This window comes from Myxocyprinus asiaticus, chromosome 48, assembly GCF_019703515.2.
Source record: "Myxocyprinus asiaticus isolate MX2 ecotype Aquarium Trade chromosome 48, UBuf_Myxa_2, whole genome shotgun sequence".
Lineage (NCBI taxonomy): Eukaryota > Metazoa > Chordata > Actinopteri > Cypriniformes > Catostomidae > Myxocyprinus > Myxocyprinus asiaticus.
This window is the reverse complement of record NC_059391.1, coordinates 21,731,776-21,754,795: the sequence shown is the minus strand read 5'-3', so window position 1 is coordinate 21,754,795 and position 23,020 is coordinate 21,731,776. Positions and strand designations below refer to the sequence as shown.

At 36.9% G+C, this 23,020-nt stretch overlaps 1 protein-coding gene across 2 annotated transcripts in view; it reads left to right on the top strand.

Moving 5' to 3' along the window:
* Positions 1-23,020, top strand: part of LOC127437828 (cytosolic carboxypeptidase 4-like) — a 208,948-nt gene that overhangs the window by 20,553 nt on the left and 165,375 nt on the right. For both annotated transcript variants that reach the window (XM_051693035.1, XM_051693036.1), the window contains exons 3-7: positions 5,193-5,256; positions 7,396-7,542; positions 10,084-10,215; positions 11,587-11,680; positions 21,653-21,690. In XM_051693035.1, coding sequence (XP_051548995.1) covers positions 5,193-5,256; positions 7,396-7,542; positions 10,084-10,215; positions 11,587-11,680; positions 21,653-21,690 — 475 coding nt within the window. The remainder of the gene's footprint in view (positions 1-5,192; positions 5,257-7,395; positions 7,543-10,083; positions 10,216-11,586; positions 11,681-21,652; positions 21,691-23,020) is intronic.

The following is a 23,020-nucleotide window of genomic DNA, read 5'->3' as shown; positions in this document are numbered from 1 at the left end:
CATAGGCTGATCTGATTGTGACGTTTACTGTTGTTGGCAATAGTGGTAGTGATTATTCAGGCTACTGAGGGATTCAATAATGGTAAAATGTCTGGTATTGATAAAGATAGTGTAAGTTGAAAATAATTTGTTAGCTTAAAATGAGATATGGTGCAAACCTGTAAACATTGTCTTGCTTCCAACTTTCTCCACATCTGTTTGGAGGATCTTTCAAAGGAAGTCTCATATGAATCCCAAATTGCACATTTAAATTTGATTTTATTCACTTCCATAGCTTTATGGAGACTGATTTCATAGCAGTGATTCGTATATATCTGTTGCAGCCAACAAACCACAGAGGCCTTATACTCACGGGATGGTGAAGTGCTGAATTTCTGATAACTTTCTACCTCTTGCATGAATATCAAGCTCAGAGGTGCAATGATTATTTAGTGTAAGCATTAAAGAGATTAATTGAGAGTGAAAGCCATAAGATGAGATTTAGTCCCCCTATGCTGATAAGAATGTTGTGCAGAGCCATCTGGGGAAAAGTAAACCCAATTTAGAAAGAGACAAGGGCAGCTATGAGCTCTGTGTATGATTAAAAGACAACTTTAAAGCTTATATTGATCTCATTAGAGGGAAAAATTATAACTCTTTAAAAGTACAGGAAAAGAATGAAAACATCCTTTTTCATTACATATCAAGTGTCTTTTAACTAATAAATCTCAGTCTCAGTTTTTTTTTTTTTTTTTAGTTGCAAAGAGTTCTGATCTTATAAAATTTTAGACTGATCTATAATTGGTCTTGTTTATTAGTGCTGCTTTGATTTCTTTAATTGGGGGCCAATTTGCAAAACAAGTCTGGAAGAGTAAATATTGTAAAGGAGTTGGACTACCACGTATATTCTTTTTGTAAATGACTGTAATATTCATAGTTTCCCATTACGTTCAGTATGAGTGCCAGACATAAAAATACTTAAATAGTACAATGTGCCTATTCTACCCCTGAAAATGGCAATATTAACTTATGTGACCCTAGCTATTTACAGATAAACATGGTAATTAGTGTCAACTGATGTAAGTTTTCCAATGTCTGATACCGATATCCTGAGAGCAGGGTGACCATTATATGCATGATTGTTGGTGCCAGACAGGCTGGTTTGAGCGTCTGCAGAACTGCCGCTCACTGGGTGTTTTTTGGTTTTTGGCACCATTCTGAGTAAACTCTAGAGACTGTTGTGTGTGAAAATCCCAGGAGGTCAGCAGTTACAGAAATACTCAAACCAGCCCATCTGGCACCAAAAATCATGCCATGGTTGAAATCACTGAGATCACATTTTTTCCCCATTCTGATGATTGATGTGAACATTAACTGAAGCTACTGACCCATATCTGCTCGATTTTATGCATTGCACTGCTGCCACACGATTGGCTGAAAAGATAATCGCATGAATATGTAGGTGTACTGGTGTTCCTAATAAAGTGCTCGTGAGTGTATGTACTGTATGTATGTACAATTCAATGACAGCCAACATTTAACGATGCACTGATATACAGTTTCTGGGACGATACGATAACCGATAATTCACGGCTAATTTTGGCAGATACTGATAACCCATAACTTTACTTTTTGCATTTTAACCCTTTAAACTGGAGTTTCCAGTTGATTTATTAAAAACTTCTCACTTGAAACTAAATGTGCTTAAAAACTTTGAATCTGGATCTCACCAACTGCTCATGTTTAAGGTTTGGTGGATCTAACGTGATACAGAAGTGTGTATATCCATATGTATGCTGATTTGAATGAGAAATAAATTACATTATACTTGCATAAATTATATTATGTCCATTTATATGAGTATTTATGGTAATTCTTGTGTTGCCACTACAAAAATAACTGAAACCAAATAAACATTATTACACAATATTAACTCACAACTGAATAAACAAATGTAAAAACAGAAATTGTTTATTATCCAATGATAAAACAGATTTTGGAATTGACAATCAGGGAAACTACCTATATTGTACAGTTATAGACCACTGCGGATGCTGAATCACAAAATTGCCAAATATCGTCCAGTTAATCAGCCTGACTGATATATATGAGTCTGTCACTAATAATCATATCTTTGTATGCGTGTCATCAAGCTTGATAGAAAAGAGCTGTCACATAGAACTGAAAAAAGATACCTCTGCGTACAGCATACTGTCAGATAAAATAAGACTCCTTGCAGCTGCTTGCCATTGGCCACGTGGCCCCAGCTCTAAAAAATGGACTCCTTTATTACAACAAAATCTGAGAGGGGTAGCTAGTAATACCCTCACGATTAGCCACAGCCAGCGTGTCGCTTCCTCCAGCCATGACTGTCATCAAACGTAGCAATAACTTCAAAATTCACTGTCCTTGACATGGAGCTGTTGGTGCTTGAAATGGAATTTCCACTAATTCAAATCAAGACTGACACAGGTGCTCAGGATGCCATAGCTGAGTTGAGTCTTTTTTTGTGTGTGTTTTTACTCCATGTGTGTTAGCTTCTATATGCTAGTCTGCCCTAAACACTGACAAAATTAGCTTTTAGCTTATATACACATTTAAAATTTACAGTCTTTCGGGAAAACAGAACAGAAATATAAATGACTAATCCTGCACTACACTGAAATTTTGTCCAATCAAATTCTTTGTAGTATGCGAACGTCCTTCCTAATACCATCTGAAACTGCTAGCAGGTAGGAAATCACATTTCTCAAGCCTTTTGAATAGTAAATAAAAAGGGACTAGTGCTTTGATGTCATGTCTAGTACTAAATTGGAAATACTTCTGCACAGGAGTGAAAACTATGCTCGTTTAGCAATTTCATTGGATCTTTAATAGATCTTCTGAGCTATTCTAAATTTTCTAGCCTTCAAGGAATGGCATACAGCTTAAACAGAAGGTTCAGCCAAAGTTCTCCCAGTGCTTTCCTACCACTCTCTTCAAAGTTAATGATGTGCACCAAGCGGTAGTCAGTGCTCCTCATTATTATCTTGTGATCTCTCACTCGACAGATGTAAACATTGACATTTTTGAACATAGCCATATAGGTGATGCTGCACCGAAATAGACATAATTATTCATAATTCCGAGCATTGCTGGATTAAAAGATTGTTGCACAAATTATGCTCTAAAGATGTGCCAGCTGGCTCTGTATGCTGGTCACACTCATTTATGTTGAGTAATTAAAATGGTTGTCTGAAATTATCCCAGATGGTGATGACAGGACCATCAATTTCCAAGAAAGAGCACATTCGCTGTTTCCACTAGTGCGAAAGTTCATCCTCAGTGAATTGTAGTTGCCCCATTAAAAGGATTCACCTTTAGGGTCAGAAATTGATGTGGGTTTGCAGCGAAAATGCCACTGAAAGTGTCAAAAATGCCACCAAAATGTGGGGGCAAAAAATGTCTTTGAAATTAATTCCTGTTTTTTTTTAAAAGGTAACATTTTATATTTTTTCAATTATATTCTATTATATTCTATCTAGTTATGTGGATATCACATAAAACATTGATTTAATTAAAGTTTTGACATAAATGTGTATTTTTATGTGTTTAACAAATATTACGTATGCATACGTAAAGGTAAAAATTACCATGAAAATTACCATAAACGTATCTTAAAAGGAATCCACATGATTTGTGCACTACAGTGTATTAGCCATGCTACATAAGCCATACAATAACTTTGTAAGAGGGATAAACTAAAATTAAAATTGTTATTTGCTGACAATGTCACTAGCATTCATGTAAAATCAAAGTCTTGTGAAATCAAATCACACTTGTTGCCACAACCTCCCAAGAAGAAGAATTGTAAAAGACCCATTGACTTTTTATAAAATGACCTCTATGCTGACATGAGTCTCTTTTGTCTGTGCACTAATGTGGGTGAGAGTAACAGCTCTCTGGCAGAAGAGATTTCTTTGCAGTGCAGTTGGCTGTGGAGATACCTAATAGGATTCTATTGCTACTGTCGGAAAGACACAGCCAGCACAGATGTTGGAAAGACAATGTTGCTCTCTCTCCGCACTTCTCTCTTGTTTCTGCCCTATAATGAGAGCTGAAGCTTGAATCCCCAGCTGTGGACTTCCTTCTCTGAGGATTACAGACCCCTGCCGTCAACATGTCAACTGTTGCTGCTTTTAACCATGGGGATCTGGGTCCCCGTCGGGGTCCAAGCCCATTGTGTTCTGAAAACAGAGCACAATGCTGGAAGATTTCGTTGTGCTAGCCAGGACATACTCAACACCTAATTTATCACATTGGTCATTAAATGGTGATATCATTTGAAAATGTGTTAATCAGATTGTCTCCAGGTTGTTGCTGTAAATCTTGCATCAACTCTATAGGTAATCATGATACGCTTGCCAAGTTAGGGACAAAATTATAATCAAAGTTGGGAGAAAATCATCCCCTCTGCTGTAACTCACAATCTTATTAGGGTTCATTCAAATATGGAGTACTAAGAGACACTTCGTGCCTGGTTTAATGTCAATGTCAGTGAGCAGGTTTACATGGGCGATCTTACACCGGTCATGCTTAGTAATCCTTTATGGGGGTTAGGTCATAAAAGGTTTAACCTAAAATACTAAACGTATCAATTTTTGCCCTTTACCCCGATTTCGCCTTTGTCAGCATTCTTACCGGCTTAGCTAATGTGTTGTGTTGTGCGCATGCCTGAGTACTGTATGTGTTGACGTCAAAAGCAGAGTGTAACCCAACGATTTCAAATCTTATGTAAATGCGATTTTCATGTATTGTCAGTTTTTTTAATGAGCTTATTTTTGAAAGTTACTAGTGTATTGGTGTGCATGTAAAGTCATTGATGCTAAACTTGGCAAAACACACTGGTCTATTGAGGGCAAATGAGATTTGAGAGCCTGGGCAAAGTATACTTTTAAAAGTTAATTTCTGCCACTGTTCACCTCACTTTAAAGGTGATGTGTGTAAGATTTTTCTGTGCCTGTCAGAACACAGTCAACACCTAATTTATCACTTGGAGCACAAACAGTGGTGTTATCTGTAAAAGTGTTATTGGAGTGGCTTAGATTGTCTCCTGGTTGTTGAGCCAAATCTGGTGTCAACTCTATAGGTAGTCTTAATGTGCTGGCCAAGTTTGATATTAGGCTTCACTGTTGCTGAGTTTGAGTTTGTTGTTCTCTCTGTCCTCTTTACAGAACGCTGGAGATATTGATAGCATGCTAAACATCCTGAATGTCCTGGATGAACTGTTGTCAGCAGGTGAGATACTGTCCTGTCCTGTATTTCTACACTTGTGTCAGCTGAACTTGTTGATTCACTTTATCTCAAATCCCTTCACCGATTGCAAGTGCTTTGAAATTTGCTCCATGTGGTTTCCATCGATTACTGCGTGAAACCACTGTGTGTGATCAATAAAGCAACACACCACCTCTAAAAAAAATAATTAAAAAAAACCCAGTTACTGATAGACTTGTCTGGTTTATTAAATAATCTTCTGATTGCAGTGATTTGATCTACCCAATAACCGCAATCAGATGATTATTTATTAATCTATTATTGCACTTCAAATTCCAATCACATTTTGTTGTTTAAATAAGAGACATTTAAGCAAACCTATAAATGCCATGAATGGCGCATTTGTGTGTCTCATTCAACTGACCAGCCGCACCACAAAGCCCACTTAGAGCTGATGCACAGTCCGCCTGCAGAGGTTCATGGCAAATCCTGTGAAAACATAAAGAAGGATTTTGATAGTGCATGCAAAGCACTCCAGCATCGCTTCAATTTAACGATCATGTAATGGCAAATGTTCTTGGTCATTGCGGGGTCATATACACAGTGTTAATGACACACAGTGACACAGAGAAGCAGACTCCCACTTTATTTCTGTGGAGCTGAAAGAATGAAGAAACACAGAATCTTAAAGGTCTCCCTTCATGCAAAATAAGGGCTCTTTAGTTTAATCGGAGAGCCTTAAAATAATGCATGAAAGTGAAGAATTTAGGACAGAAATATGAAACACACATACACCTTAAGAAGTATGACAATTTGTATGAAAATTATTTCTGAAAGCCCTAAAACAGACAATTAATCTTTGTATTCGTAAAAGCCCTTAATCAGACAAATAATAGGCATAATTGCAATTTTTTGTTTGAAAATTCATTGTCAGCCAAATTTCATAATCGTGACACCCTTAGTTACTGGTAAGTATAGTTAGAGTGCAATGACAGATTATGGTCCTCCGAGGGTACCAGTTTCATTGGAGGCCCCATCCTGTTACAAATGTGAGATGCAGTGTCCAAAAAGTAGGGATGTCCTGATACAATTTTTTTGAGAACGAGTACGAGTACGATACTTTTAGTACTTGCCGATACTGAGCGCTCACATTTGAATTACATGCAAACTATAAATTTATCTCATTAAATCACAGCTTTTGCAGTTAAATAATCTAACTAGGACATAACGTGATTTTAATTTTTGGGCTGAGCACGAAAGTATATTGCAAAAATGAAAGCTGCAATTTTGAGGTCTGAAGTCACAAATACAAATTTATTGTAAATTATTAATACAATTATAAAATAAAGTCTTTTTTTATAAATATATATATATTTATATAATGATGTGGCAATCTGTCTGGTAATTTTTTACATCTGCTGTTGCTTGTTTCTGGATTTCTCTTGAGGCACCCTACTAGCCCCACTGGCCCGATCCGTAACCCATCCTTGTTAGAGTAGTTACTCTATGCTTTGGTGCATTTATGGTTTCCCTGTGTCGAGAAACTACTAAAGTTATGTAGTATTTCTCATTTGTAAGTCCATTTAGATAAAAGCATCTACTAAATAAAATAATAATAATAATAATAATAATAATAATAATAATAATGTACTTGATATAAATTAAAAGAACACACACACACACACACACACACACACACACACACACAAAATAAAGATTAAGTTTTCAGATGGAATAACTTAAAAACTTCATTAACTTCAAAATGAAACCTGGCCAGATCATTTAAAAAATGCTATTTTAATGGTAGTCTAAGGAGACACAAAGTCAATGCACACTTCTCCAAAGAATTTGAATGTAAAAGTCCATATGGAAAAGTACATTTCCACATTCTGGCCTCATTCTTGGCTATTATTCAACAATTACAGAACACTGTAATTTCCTTGTCAAGGTGGAGCAGTACCACACTTATCCTGTATTCTCCCACCTCCAGCACAGACTTCTAATCAGCACCAATTTTCCTAAGTTCTGAAAGAAAGTTGAAAACAAACACAGACATTATATTGCGAAATTGCCAGTGGCAAACACGGCGCCACCGTTGTGTTGAGTTGTAGTTATAAGCCTAAATTTGACGCTTTGTGAGATGATGGTGGTGGTTTCCTTTAGGCACAGACAGACGGATTCATTATATGATATCGAAAGGAGGCAGCGAAGCTCTGCTGACAGCTTTGGTGAGCTCCGCCCGGTGCTACACACCCAACTACACCATCCTACTGCCACTGCTACACCTGCTGGCCAAGGTAGGCCATCGAGGTGAGTAATGGGAAGGAGAGGTGGAGCTAAGAATGTGTGGGAGGAGACAATGATTGATTGATACAGATTAGGTGGGGATAAGAAAAGAGGGGATTTGGGATGAATGTGTTGATTGATGATGATGGTTTTACTGATAATAATGATATTTTTGATGCATGATGATGATGATGATGATGATGATTCATAGGCATATCTGTAATAAGATGAAAATAAAAAATGGATTTCCACCAGCCATGCAAAACAACTCACAAGCAACTAAAACTGTGTTATAACCAAGAGATCAAGGTTTGACTGGTGAGCATGGCCCAGTTAGCCCCTCTTGGTATGTGCCATAACTACACCATAATGTGAGCAATGCATTTTTTTTTTCCCCCATTGATGACCATTCAAAAGTAGTCATTCATTCTGACAAAGTAAAAAATGTTCAAGCTACATGTAAGACTGTTTCTTCAACTTCAGTTTGCTTCGCCCAGCATTTTGGCTTTTAGTGTAGACAGAAAAATTATGTGATGCAGGGAACTTGTTGTTGAATTGGAGTTTCATATGTATTGAGGACACTACACTATCTCCTGATCAAAACTCAAATTAAATGTTCTCCCTTGAGAGGTTCACATTACAAAAGAGGCTTTTATTTATCATTATAATGCATAATTGAATAGTCTTTAGGCCATTGATAGTGCTCAAATCACTGCTCAAATGCTATAAACAGCACCACCCAAAAATAGTCATCCCTCATACCTGGAATGCCCATTAGTCACTTCTCGTGTTGAGAGTGCAGACAGCATGTGTAGGGTCATTGCCAGGCCAGGAAAAAGCCCTCAAGTCGGCAAAGTCAGAGGTCACAGTCTAAGCACACAGTCTGTTGTGCTGTAAGTCTGCAATGTTTAGACGTTGTGTAATTTAAGACGTGAGAGTTTTATCCCCTCGCTGGATCTTATTTCTCACAACGTTCCGTTCTTGCACTTTGATGTTTGCCCTAAGGAACCCCAGCAACAGGGTTAGGCAAAACAGCGTGCCACATTTTTGCTCATCTTCATGTTTCCCATTGCAATTTAGACAAAACACCTCTAAAAACAAACTCCATCTGTTGCTTGCTTAAACTCCTTTCCAAGCAGCCTTTGTATACTCAAGCTGTTTGTAAGCACTTGCAGTCATTGTGGCCCTGTGGAATGCTGGGTCATGTAGTAGATTTGAATGATTTCTGCAGTGCTTCTTTATGGGATGTGGGATTTTAAGGACTGCATAGAGATTATAGTCTCTTTCAAATGGTGCAATGATATGTGTTTCACCACGATCCAATGTCAGATTTATCCTGCACAGTCCTGTTTTTATGCAGTGAAAATGTTTCATAAAGACACACTCAGTAGTATTTGTGTTTATGTTGCACTGACACTTTGCAGCGTATATGCAGCATCATTACTAATGTCAGTAAAGACATATTCAAGGTTCTGTACAAGTTAAGCTTAATCAACAGCATTTATGGCATAATGTTGATTATCAAAAAAATTAATGTTAACTTTTACCTCCTTTTCTTTAAAAAAATAAATAATTGAGGCAATGGAAATGAAGGGGTCCAATCCGCAAACATTAATATACTTACTGTTTCAAAAATATAGCCACAAGACGTATACAATATGTGTGTTAAGATGATTTTAGATTCATAAAATCGCTTTCTAACCTTTTCTGTTTAAAGTTATATCCAGTTTAACAACTTTGTTGCCATGACGACGTAACACTGTGAACCTTAAAACCTAAAACGGCCCTAAAACGACACTTTAAACAACTTACGTAACCAACCTGATCTCATGAAAATTCGTACATAATTTACGAGTTGGCTATTTCGTATGATCTTGCACGATTTTGTTCACATAAACTCATACGACTTCATCACATGCAAATTCCCGGATGTCTAATGCGGAAGTAAGCGTGAGTTCTGCGCATGAGGTGTTAAGGATATGCTTATTAATATAACGCCCTTACCCAACCCCCTTATCTAAACTTAACCAATCAGTAGAGTGTGTAAACATGATAGGAAGCTGTTGTGTGTGACAGAAGCAAGTAATTGCCACGTATTAGATGGAAACGATGTCCAGCAACATCATTGTCTGTAGTGAAAGTCGTAGGAATTCAAATGAGTGCAGTCGCAAGATATAATATGAATTAGCCAAATTTAGAAAAGTCATACGAATCCTGACGATTTAGCTGTGACAGTGTGTTGTACGGAACAGATCAAATAAGACACAAGTTTTGACAGAAGAATTAATGTATGTGTTTTTCTAAAGCATTATCAGCTTCACATTTCTGCCTTTAAAACCTCCAAATATTGGCCCCCTCACTTTTACTACGATATCCCAATTTCCCAATTAGATGTCCCAGCAAATGTGGTCTCAAATCTCCCAACCAAATCAATCTGTTTCATCACAGCTGCCAACAGCTCAACAGTTTTGCCTGCAAAGATCCCTGTAGTGAGAGAAGCACTGTCAGAACATGATGTACATTTTCTTAATGTCAAAGAGGAACATAATTTCCTTCTCTCCCCAGATCGTCAGATTGGTCTGAAAGCACAGAAGGCAGACGCAGCTCTAGTGGTTCTGAGTTTGCTTAGGCAAAATGCAAAGAACGCCCAGAGAGCTGCAGCCTGTCTTTGGGTGCTCCGAGTATTCTGTTCCTCTGGTGAGTCAGCAGATGATCTGTGATCAGTTTTTCCTTTTTATGTATTATTTGCAATATGTATTATGTCCAAGGTTGGTGTTTGGACATAGCATGCTACTTCAGGATCATCTTATATCTGATCTGGAGAGTTAGGGGCTGTTAAGACCGAGCATATTCTTGCACTAATAAAGTTGGTCTTTTAGAATATATTTTTTTTTATTTAAAAAAACAAACAAAAACAAAATGTGTCTTGAGATACCTACATTCTTTTCTATTTGTTGTGCTGTATCTAGCTTTTTTAGTGCAAAACATGTTTGGTCTGAACAGCCGCTTAAATGTCTTGGATGCAAGTGGGTAGAGTTTTGATGACACAATGAAACAATCATAAATAAAAGGCAAGCAAATGTAATAACGCTGAACCCAGAACAGTAGCTCTTGTCTACTGAAAATCTATTTTATTTTTGTGTTCTTAAACTATGCACTGAGCTATGTTCACCTCGCCTTATAGCCTGATGTATACCTATGCTATCTGTTCCTATCTTTGTATCTGTAGTTAGTTTCCCATCTTTTTAAATAACATATTCCCATCTCTAAATGTTCTTTTGAAACTGCACGGAAATGTTAGCACTTATTGTGCCTTATGCTCTGGAAGCACATTACTGCCATATAAGATGAATCTATTACATTTTCGCCCTGCATGAAACAGGGAAGGTTGGTCTCAACCTTTGATTTACTATCACTCTGCGATTGCACTAGTGTTTGTTTTCATGCAAAATTAGATAGGACCAATCGGCCATAAAATGCAAATCAGCCTTTGTTTGATTTCATATGCACTCATTTTGCTTTCAACCAAATGCGGAATAGAGCCAATAGTGTGAGGTCTGTTTATCAGTTATACAGTATGAAAGCTATGCTGTGAATGATACCAGATAACACGGTTCTGCTCTCAGGTTGTGACTATGAGAAATGCACCTCTCACTTATCGGTCCGAAAAGGCATCCAAAAGTCTCCTTTTATGCTTTATCATAAAAGCAGAAACATAACTATCTTTGAAACACTAGATGTACAGTCTCTGTGCCCTGAGACGCTGGTGAGATTTTGCTCTAGTGGCCATCTGTTTTTATAATGCTAGCTTGCCATGTAGCAAGCACGATATATTAATAGAAGCAATATCATCTGGGTGCATGCCTTGTTTATGTGGGTAAAGTTTGGATGGTAGTCTCTTAAAACTTACCCTTGAGACTATTATTATGTAGAACATACACACCACTTTAAGATTGACAGTGGCATCCAGTATACAGCACTATGAAACATATTTTTTTTTCAGTAGTCTTGGGTTCAGCAATCTTTAAAGTGTTTATTGTTGTATTAATTGCTTGTCTGGTGTTTCAGTAACCACAGCGGCTTGGCTGGGAAGGAACCGAGGGCTGGACGTGGTCTTCAAGCTGATATGTCCACACACAACCAAGCACTTACGTACTGTAAAGTGAGTATCACATGTCTCGTGGGTTCATCATTGGTGCTGTGGGGTGTATATGCTGAACGTGCTCCAACTTTGCAGTAAAAACAGTTCTACATGCTGAGAGCTAATTAGAAATATTATAGACCAACCACAAACCATTAATCTATCCTAATAGAACTTTCCTAATATACATTTCTACTAATACAAATACAAAACTGTATAACTACTACTTCTACTACTAATACAAAACTAAAAAACTAAAAAACAACAACAACAACAACAAAAAACATTATTTACTTTATTTCATTTTTTGTCCCCATGTGTCCCCATCACTTACAAAACCATTAGCATGGAATTACCATTTTTGGACATACCATGGCAATACCATTTTGTAATACCATGTTTTTGGACACTACCATGATGGTAATACCGTGGTATTTTTTTAAGTATCATATAAATACCATAGCATATAAAGTACCGTGGTATACGTCAAACTGCTCTGGTATTACCATCTGATTCCATTACTTTACCATGGTACTGGCACAGTCGGCTACTTTTTTGTAAGGAACACACACTGTGATCCAATAAGTCAATTTAGATTATTTATATTTATAATTTTGATTCATTTATAACCATTTCGATCATATAAAACTATCCAATTATGTCATGTGATAATTTTAACTGATAGTATCATTTTATTTTCCCCATACTGAAAGGATATCTAGACTAGTCCTAAACGTTAACATGCTCTAAAATGGTGCTTGTGATCCACTAAACAGGCGAACATACTTTGTCAAATCACTGAACTTCAAAGTAATTTTTCAGACACCAGAAGGTCAGAAGTCTGGCTTTTAATGCACTGCACAATGCCAGTTTTCTCAGTAACACCTGCAGGCGCTACCCCACTCGCTTTGCTAATAAAGGCCATGGCACAGTCGTAATGTCAAATCCCTGAAAGGGCAGGTGTTCTGCCAGGTATTTATGTTCAAAGGCACAGCTGGTTTGTCGAAAATGGCAACACGAAAAGGCATAGCACGAATTTTTAACCCCTGTCAAAATTCCACCTGGTTTCGGTGAATTTCTGCATTTTACAATTAGGTTTTAAGATATTTAGCTACTTAATTCATTTAATTGTTGGGGGTTAAGTGTGTGTGTGTGTGGGGGGGGGGGGGTCGTGTTTATCAAACTGGATGCAAACTCAATGGCTCTCAGTGCGCTGGTCTTGTATAATCAGTGCTTTACATTGTAACTCATAGATTAAAATCAGTCCTGTAAAATTGGCATGCATGATACATCTCATTTTTTTAAACATGCTCATTGAAGTTGAAATTGAAATTGTTTGCGGGGCTTTGGCAACTGTGTGCTGCATGGATATGTGCATATATTGTTAGCCTGTTACTGACTGAATGTGACTAACCTTGCTGAAATGTGCAGTTCACCCAAAAATTTATATTCTTTCATGGTTTACTCACCCTCATTTCCTTCCAAACCCATATGTCATTCTTTCTTCTGCTGAGCACAAATGGTGAATTTTAGAAGAACATCCTGGACACTCTTTTCCATATTATAACATTAAATAAGAGCAAAATAATGACAAAGCACCAAAAACATATCATAAAAGTTGTTTATATGACTTTTGCTCTATATTCCAAGTCTTCAAAAGTGACAAGATAGCTTTTGTGTGAGGAACAGCCTGTAATATAAGTCAAATATCTTCTCTTCTTTGCCGACATCTCATTTTTGCACTTTTGAATAAGTGTAAATTCAAATTTGCCATTTCATGACTGATGAGACACACAAAAACCAATATGTTTGGCATCACTGACATCAAACATGTTGTGACATATGTTGACGTGGCATATTTGAAAATACAATTCAATAAAATTTTGGTCTGTTCGTCACAGAAAGCTGTTGTATGACTTCAGATGTTTTGGAATATAACATACAAATGGATGACTTTTATGGTCCTTTGTCTTTTTTAGAGCTCACTGGCCCCTGGTCACCTTTTACTTTTTTTGTATTTCAGTCATGACAACTCTCGGAAAGATTTAGCATATGAATGTGGGTATGACACATTTGATAGGATATTGGTCTTGGCGGACTAGATCTGCTAATGCTGCTGAGGCTGCAGAGCAATACGGAGACTTGCTACTGCTAGAAAATGCACATAATGTACATACCGAGTTAGCATGTGGATATGCTGCTGCACAGTTAGACAAAACGCAAGGCATGCTGTATTGAGCATGTATGACATGCTGCTAAGCAGATCTATCACCAAGACTTGTGTACTGCTGCTGCTCCGAAGAGCCATGTGTGTATGATAGCTAGGTGTGCCTTGGCCATGGCCAGTGGCATAACACTAATTAACTAAATTTCTGTGTGACACGGCTTGATTTGCCGAATAGCTTAAAAGGCAAGTAACCTGACTCATTATGTATAACTGAACTAAGAAAGCCCAGAGATTATTGAACTTGTGACTTAGACTAACTATGTGTGAATTTATTGAATCTAATGACCTAAGATAGCGATGTGTGACAGATTTGGCTAAGGCTTACCTTGTAAAGATATGTTTCTATGTGTCATAGACAAAAGTAGACCTTACATTTCAAGCTGATAGAAGAAAAGCCCCAGCAAACCACCGGAGCAAATATCATTTTCAAAGAAAAACTCTCGCAGTGCGCTGCAAAGAAACCAGTTTATCAGCAAAACCGAGTAATTTATATGTTAGACAAAAAGAGAGACTCAAGTTGATTGACTACCCGATAACAAGTCAGAGGACCAATCAGTTTACACCATGCAAGCTGATTGGCATAACGTCACATGTGAGAGAGCCGATTGGCTAACAGATAACAAGTCAAAGAACCTATCAGCTTGTGCCGGATAGAGTTGCATGGCTGAACTTTGGTCATGAAAACAGTGGTGTCAACATATCTTAAATGTATCTATTTGTGAAACCAACATAATCACATGGGAAATCAGCATGTTGCTTCCATTCAGCTGAATTACTAACAAGCGCCAACCCTCATCAGACATCTTTGCATCAATTCAAGATGGTTAGGTTTAGGGTTTGGGTTAGGGTGTATGGGTTAATAAAATATGCATTCCTGTTGACTCCATTAAATAATTTACCACTAAAAATACAACTTGCTTTTTCCAATCAGTTGCAAATATTATCACCTGGAAGATAATACACTGTGCACATGCGGTTGCCAAGATGAGCCTTGTTGGGTAGCTGTCTATCATTTTGAGGATTTTCGTATGATAGCCCAAAGAGGGCGTTCACCCTCTCTGCCAACTGATGGAAAACTGGACATATTCCATTCTGAGTTGCTGATAGCTCCACACACACACATAATGGATTACAGCAGAACGGCTCATCTAATTAGAACAGCTCTTCTGCACGCCACTTCCTGTCTAATGGGAATTCTGTCATGGAGACACCAGGGAAGAAAATGAATGTGAGCCAAGCCAGCAAACCAATGTATCAGATGTGGGTTTAATCTACTTCTGGTCTTATTATTTAATATTGCGGGTTAAATTTAACTTTATCTGCATCATGGAGCTGTGCTCCAAAAGTTAAACAGCCAGACAGGGTCCTTAGGTTATCACATGGGCTTGAAGTTTTAGTTCCTGGAATAGGCTGTTAAAGGCTTTCAGTTGTACTCTTGGAGCCAACATCCCCCTTGGCGGAATTATTTGCTGACTTCTTCGTCAAAATCATGTCAGCTTAACATGTCATATGCGGTTACATTCGCACATACTCGAGTTGTGGTGTTTTAAAGATAACAGTCTCTCTAAACTTAGCACTTCATGATAACTTGTAAGCATATAGCTTTGTTATACATATGCTACACATAAGCTCTCTGTGGGCCTTTACTGTACACTTGCAAAGCGAAGAATCTACATTGGGAATTTCTTTCCATTTGCCTTCTGATGAATATGAAAAATCACTAAGTGTACAGGCAAAACAGATCAACAGATCTTTCATATTGTCAAATTTGTCTGCTGGCTCTTTGCTGACAGCATGGCCCCGTAGCTTAAGTCCCCACAGAACATCTGTGCACTGATGCTCTAAGACTTACCGAGTGATGTTGCATGTCATTTCGAAGAAGCGGCGAGCCATTTGCCTGGGGAAACAATGGCATTTGCCTGCCGAAGAAATTGCAATATGCCATTGTTTGCATTAATATCAGCAGTGTGAATCAAAGACTCCGACCGCATTTGAGGCGAGATGTGAGATGATTTCGTTATGGAATTCCCAGTGTCCTCAAACAGAGAGGCTGCTGGGTAAAGCGTATTGCCGCTTTTCAAGAATGGGGAAGTACAGATGTCACCTATCAATAGCAAAATGTGCCATTTGATCTTTTTCTTACTATTATTTTGTTATCTGAAATGCTGCTCCCAAAAGTTTCACAAACCACTACTAAATAGTTGCTAAAAGGAATAATTCACTCAAGAACGAAAATCCTGTCATAATTTACTCACCCTTATGTTATTTCAAACCTGTATAACTTTTTCTGTAGAACACAAAAGATGTTAGACAGAACTTATATTGCATCTTTTTTCCCCATAGATTGAAAGTGAATGATGACTGAGGCTAACATTTTGCCTAACATATCCTTTTGTGTTCCACAGAGGAATTAAGTCATACAACTCTGAAATAACATGAGGGTGAGTAAATGATGTCAGAATTTTTATTTTTGTGAGAACCAACCCTTTAACAGAAAAGACTATTGACCAGTTGGCCAAGCTCAGAACTGATTTGTTGGGTCATTCTTCAATTGGAGTGGCAAACAAGAGGCAGAATTTGCAAAATTGCTTCTTATTTATGTAATAATACACTTTATTGTTATGTATTTTAAAATTATGTTTATCCAGTTAAATAAAAGCTAAAGACATTTTGTTTTTGTATTAATTTTGATTACAAATTGGTGACACAACCGCTAATTTCTGCGGTGTTGCCAGTTTGGGTTGTTCTTAAATGATAAGGTAATTGCAACTTTAGAGATTTATTCAGAGAAATAAATAACTTTAAGAATTTAATTTAATTGCTTTATTGAAATTTCAGGTACATTTTTTTTTTTTTTTTTTTTTTTTTAGCTTAGACCCTATTTCTGTCAAGGGAGATGTTACCTGTATTTATTTCGACACAATGGGAAAAAAGATATTGCAAATGAACTTTAGTGACTTAATAGTGTTTGTTCAAAAAGGTTAAAATCACTTTAAGATTTTAAAACATCAAAAAATAAGATTAATTGACTCTGAAGGAAAGAAATGTAACAATTTAAAGTAGCACCACAGACAACTTACATTATGCCCATGTTTCTGTCTGTATATTGCCTGTGGAGTTACTATGGAGTCTATGGTGTTACTATGAAAAACAGTAACACCATAGACAGTAACACCACAGACAAATTTGCACAAATCTGGACTTTTCTAAAGTGGAGGCTACCATCATGATGGTTTCAAGGTCAGGGGACATTTTGGAAATATTAATAATATTATATTTATCAAAGTTTAGATTAAAATCTATCGAGTCTGCAAGTTATGATTGGAGCACCACAGGCACACAGAGATAGTGTGACACTTGAAATGGTCAGAAATGTAGTAAAATATATGACATTTAATAAGAAAGAATGAACTCAACATGTACTCAACATGCACTCCTCAGATTAACCATCAGCTACACTGACATTTACACACAGGAAGTAGTCCAAATAGAATGACCTCTTCTCTTAAAGGGCCAATGTCCATTGTTGGAACACCACAGACATCAGGTTGAAGGACACAACTTTTTCTTAAATAATAAAAAAAAAAAAAAAAAAAAAAAAAAAAAAATATATATATATATATATATATATATATATATATATATATATATATATATATATATATATATATATTTTTTTTTTTTTTTTCTTAACAATATAATTAATATACTGTATACATGTTAAATTAAGTCTATTTTAATTATATAGCCACTTTATTTGTGTTAAAAATGTTTCATTGTTGCAATTACATCCCAGAATACCTCTGAGGTATGAGGGGGACATGAAGATTTTGTTACACATGATATCTCTCAAAAAAACAAAAAAAAAAAAACAATTGTTTTGAGACAGAAATTTTACTTTTAACAATGTGCAAATTGCTTTCACCCTACTGAATACAAATGTGCAAATATTTTAGGATTTATTGGTATTTAAAGTTGATATTGTTACAAAGTAGTGGGAGACCATTTGCCACCGCAAATGAAGAATGACCATTTAGCAATATTTCCAAATATTGGAAATAAAACTAGATGTGCTTTATTTTTTTCATAGATAAACATAAATTATATATATATATATTGGATTAAATTAATCATGGCTGATTGTGAAAAGTGAATTTCTACAATGGCATCTGTAACTGAAAACTATTGATTTTGAATGATGCTGCATCCACAACCACTAGGTGTCACTGTAAGCCCAAGATGACACAAGCAAAAAGTTACTGAGTGCACCTTTAAAGTTGGGGTTAGGGCTATGATTGGTTGATAGGAACGTATATATATACATACAGTACAGACACATTTTAAATGAAGTATTAGTGAAGCCATAATTCCCTTGCTATCTCATTTAGTAAAGCAAACTGTCAGTTGGGAGGCCAGAACAGTAGTTTTGCATCGACTGCTGGGCTGTTTGTGCTTTGTGCTTTTTTGCAGTTGGTGAACAGCAAGTGACATATCGCCTCGATGATGGAGACTAAACAAAGTTACACACTGTAGGTGTCTGGCCACACACTGGCATAAGTCGATGAGGTCTTCAAGATCTACCTTGCCATGGTGTGACCAGAGAGAGGCAGCAAATTAGATGAAGCACAACAGAAAGAGAAAGCAAGCCTTGTGGTCAAATGACAAGGGCATTTTAAGAATCCCATGTAGATAATAAGCCCAATGTTATTGTGCACATACATGGTGACAACATTGATCCTCTCAGTGCCTCGTCTCGCTCGCAGTGACAATGGCAACGCCTCCATCAAAAACATTGCGAGATGATTCCAATTGTGATGTGAAATGAGAGGCGAAATTGGTTTGATAATGTTGTTTGTGAATCTCAGGGTGGATGGCACAAAGGAGTGGCTTGCGCTACGTACACGGTGGGACCAAGAGGGATGGCTCTTTTTTTAAAAGAAAGAAAAAAAGGGACAGTCCCCCCCCTCCCCCATCATTCGCTCACCCTTGTGCTCTTCCAGTCCTGTATGATTTTCTGTCTTCCGTGAAACACAAAAGAGCATTATAGGCAGAATGTTAGTCGCAGTCACCATTCACTTTCATTGCATTTTTTTTTTTTTTCATAAAATGAAAGTGAATGGTGACTGAGGCTGTCATTCTAAATTACCTGTTGTGTTCCATGAAAGAAAGAAAGTTATAAACGTTTGGAACAACATGAGAGTGAGTAAGGCCACGTCCACACTTATTTGTTTTCATTTTTTTGTTTACTAATGTCATTTTATAGTATGTGGAAAAACGCCATTACAGTGCGGATAACAGGCGTAGACGTAGCAATATAAATGCGTTTTTCTAACGAAAGTGTGTTAGTGTGGACATGGCCGAAATGATGGTGGAATTTTCATTTTTGGGTGAACTATCCCTTTAAAGGTGAACTCAGTAATTTTTTCCCCATTAAAATGTTTTACTCCTAAAGAAATGAATTTTAATTTTGAAACATATGTATAAAATCATGACCACTCACATGAGATGAGGACTCTAGTCATATCAGTAACATTTAAAAGCTGTTTTATTCTACATTGTGGGGGCTGCCATTTTAGAATCACATGACCAGCTGATAACTACTTGCTTAATCTCAGTAACCATCTTGTTACTGGACACTTTCAGTCTTGGATTAAATTAATCATGGCTGATTGTGAAAAGTGAATTTCTACAATGGTATCTATAACTGAAAACTATTGATTTTGAATGATGCTGCATCCACAACCACTAGGTGTCACTGTAAGCCCAAGATGACACAAGCAAAAAGTTACAGAGTGCACCTTTAAAGTTGGGGTTAGGGCTATGATTGGTTGATAGGAACGTTGTTCCAAAAACAACAAAGAATTTTGATCTAAAAAACATGTCTAGTCATGTAAAACATGTATTTTAGCTGAAAAGACCAGCTAAAACCATCCTGAATTTGAATTTATGCTGGCTTGGTGCTGGTCTTACATGTTTTTCACAAGCCAAAAATGCTGGTCAAGGTCAACCAGTCTTTTTGATGAAGCTTTTTGACCAGGGGCAGTTTTAGTTTAAAAAAAAAATAATAATAATTTAAAAACACTATTTGTCCCTTTCGCCTTTCAGTAGTTCAAAGCGCAATGTGTACAAATCACAGTTTTATAGCCAGTTATTGATTCTTCAGGTTCTTTAAGTTAGTTTAGAAGATAGCAGGCTGTAAATAGGTTGAAATAGGTGCTTATGATTAAAACTTAGTTGCTAGTTTTGCCAAAGTTTGTTAGGTTCATTGTATTGTGTCTTAGTAAAGAAGTTTGCCACCCCTAGCGCCGTCTATGATGTTGACCAGTTGAATAGTTCGGAAACTTGATGGGAATACTAGCATACCAGCATCCCATGTTGGGGACCAGCATCCAAAATCCAGCAGTGCTGGTCTTTTCAAAAGGGTGGATCAACAAAAACAGCCCGCTGATTTTAGATTAAAGGGATAGTTCACCCAAAAATGAAAATTCTCTCATCATTTACTCACCCTCATGCCATCCCAGATATGTATGAATTTCTTTCTTCTGCACAATACAAACAAAGCTCTTTAGGAGAATTTCTCACCTCTGTTGGTCCATTCAATGCAAGTTAATGGTTGCCAGAACTTTGAAGCTCCAAAAAGCACATACAGGAAGTATAAAAGTAATCCATAATACTCCAGTGGTTTAATCAATGTCTTCAGAAGCGATGATAGGTGTGGGTGAGAAACAGATCAATAAATCCTTCTTTTAAATCTCCACTTTCACTTTCACATGTTTCTTCTTTTGTTTTTTTATGATTCATATTCTTTGTGCATATTGCCACCTACTGGGCAGGGAGGAAATTTTTTTTTAAAAAAGGACTGTTTCTCATGCACACCTATTATATTGCTTCAGAAGACATGGATTAAACCACTGCAGTCATATGGATTACTTTTATGCTGCCTTTATGTCCGTTTTGGATCTTTAAATTCTGGCCACCGTTCACTTGAATTGTATGGACCTACAGAGCTGAGATATTCTTCTAAAATCTTTGTTTGTGTTCTGCAGAAGAAAGAAAGTCATACACATCTGGGATGGCATGAGGGCGAGTAATGATGACAGAATTTGAATTTTTTGGGTGAGCTATCCCTTGAAGGGCAATGATTAATTCATATCAATTTCGTTTAATTAATATTAATCCACTGGAACAAAGAATGTTGATATAGAAATAATGCATTGTGCTATGGTCAGTATGCTACAAGAGCTGATCTAAAGCCCATCATCTGACATCGACATACATAATCTAGTTTCTCTTTCACTCTTTTTTTTTCTTTTCCAGTGTTTACTTCATCTTCCTTGTATGCTTTTCCATCTCAGCACACAGAAACATTGCATGCTCTCTCTCCCCATATTTCAAAATGTTGCATTATGTCAACCGACAGGCCAGTGGCTATATTTATTGGCTTGTTGTTGGAAAGCCATTCATAATTATTCAGCGTTCAGCCTGTTTGTAGCAGGTGAAGCAATATGGAGACACTGCTGATTCAGCAGACTGTTGCTGCAAAATAAATGCTCATGATTACAATGACAGGAATCTTTTATACAGCAGTAGCTTCTCCGCCACCCTGCCAATGCTAAGTGCAGCTGGACATGGGCCCGTGGTACTTAGCTTTATGTGTGTTCGGAGGGTAAAGTATGGAACCCGCCTGACTCTACTGCAGGAATTAAATAACTCATGTAAAAAAAAAAAAAAATTTTAAGTCACTTCTGTTTTCTGTTGTTTCACAGGGCTGCCATCGATGCTTTTGCTGCAATGTTATGCTCAAGTAAGTTTCTTTTGCCTCCAACACTTGTGTCAGGTTATAACTATGATGATTCTAAGGATAAAATGTTTATACCATCCATATTGAAAAGATCACCAGCATATGTTATGTTTTAGATACTGGTCTGCTGGTGTTCTCACCAGGATTCTTAAAGGAATAGTTCACCTAAAAATTAATGTTGTTCAAACGTGTATGACTTTCATTCTTACGTGGAACACAAAAAGAGACGTTAGGCAGAATGTTAGCCTCAGTCACCATTCACTTTTATTGTATGGAAGAAACAACTGTTAACCAATAACAGTTATGATGTAAAAAAAAAAAAAAAAGAAATAGCTAAAGAAATTCCTTGCCTAAAACAGTCATTTTCTAGGCTACTTACTCAAAGCATACATTTTTTGATGAGCAAAATTAACATGTCAACATGGTCTTGTGAAAGACGGGACTTGACTCACCTGAGGCGGCTATCCTGCACTTGAAAAAGCCATCCATAGCGACTTGTAACCCAACGTTTCGGAAATCTGCTTCCTGCACCACCACCAAACTGATTTCTATAACTACTTTGCTGAGTTTGCTTGTCTAGCGAGAGGACATTTTCCTGCGCGCGCCACGAGTGAGAGAGGGAAGAAGCACACGCAGCCTGAGGTGAAATTAAACTTTGTATCTGCTCCAGATATCCTCTTTTTTAAATAATATTTGTATTTTTAAGTATATTTAAAATGTGTAACATTAATATGACAGTAATTTAAGTGCAGCCTCTGTAAAAATACAAAGCCAAATGTAAATTTGTAAAAATGTTGAACAGTTTAATGGGGGGGAAATATTAACCGACTAGTAATTCTAGTGTCGACTAGCAGCATCAGAACCGTTTAGTCGACTAGTCTCGCACATCCCTACTGGTGACTGAGACTTACTTTGTGCCTACCATCTCCTTTTGTGTTCCAAGGAAGAATGAAAGTCATATGGATTTGGGACGACATGAGGGTGAGTAAATAATGACAGAATTTTCATTTTTGGGTGAACAATCCCTTTAATGAATTGACTAAACTGATTTGTTTGCATCCAACAGTCACACTCTTAAACAACTGATTTACATCATTCATGATAGCAGCATAAAATGCTCAAAACACAACCTCCCACATACATTAATAGTGTGTTGCTGATCTTATATCAGATTTCACACGCACACACACACACACACACACACACACACACACACACACACACACACATATATATATATATATATATATATATATATATATATATATATATATATATATATATATATATATATATATATATATATATACATATGCATTTTTCATAAAGACTG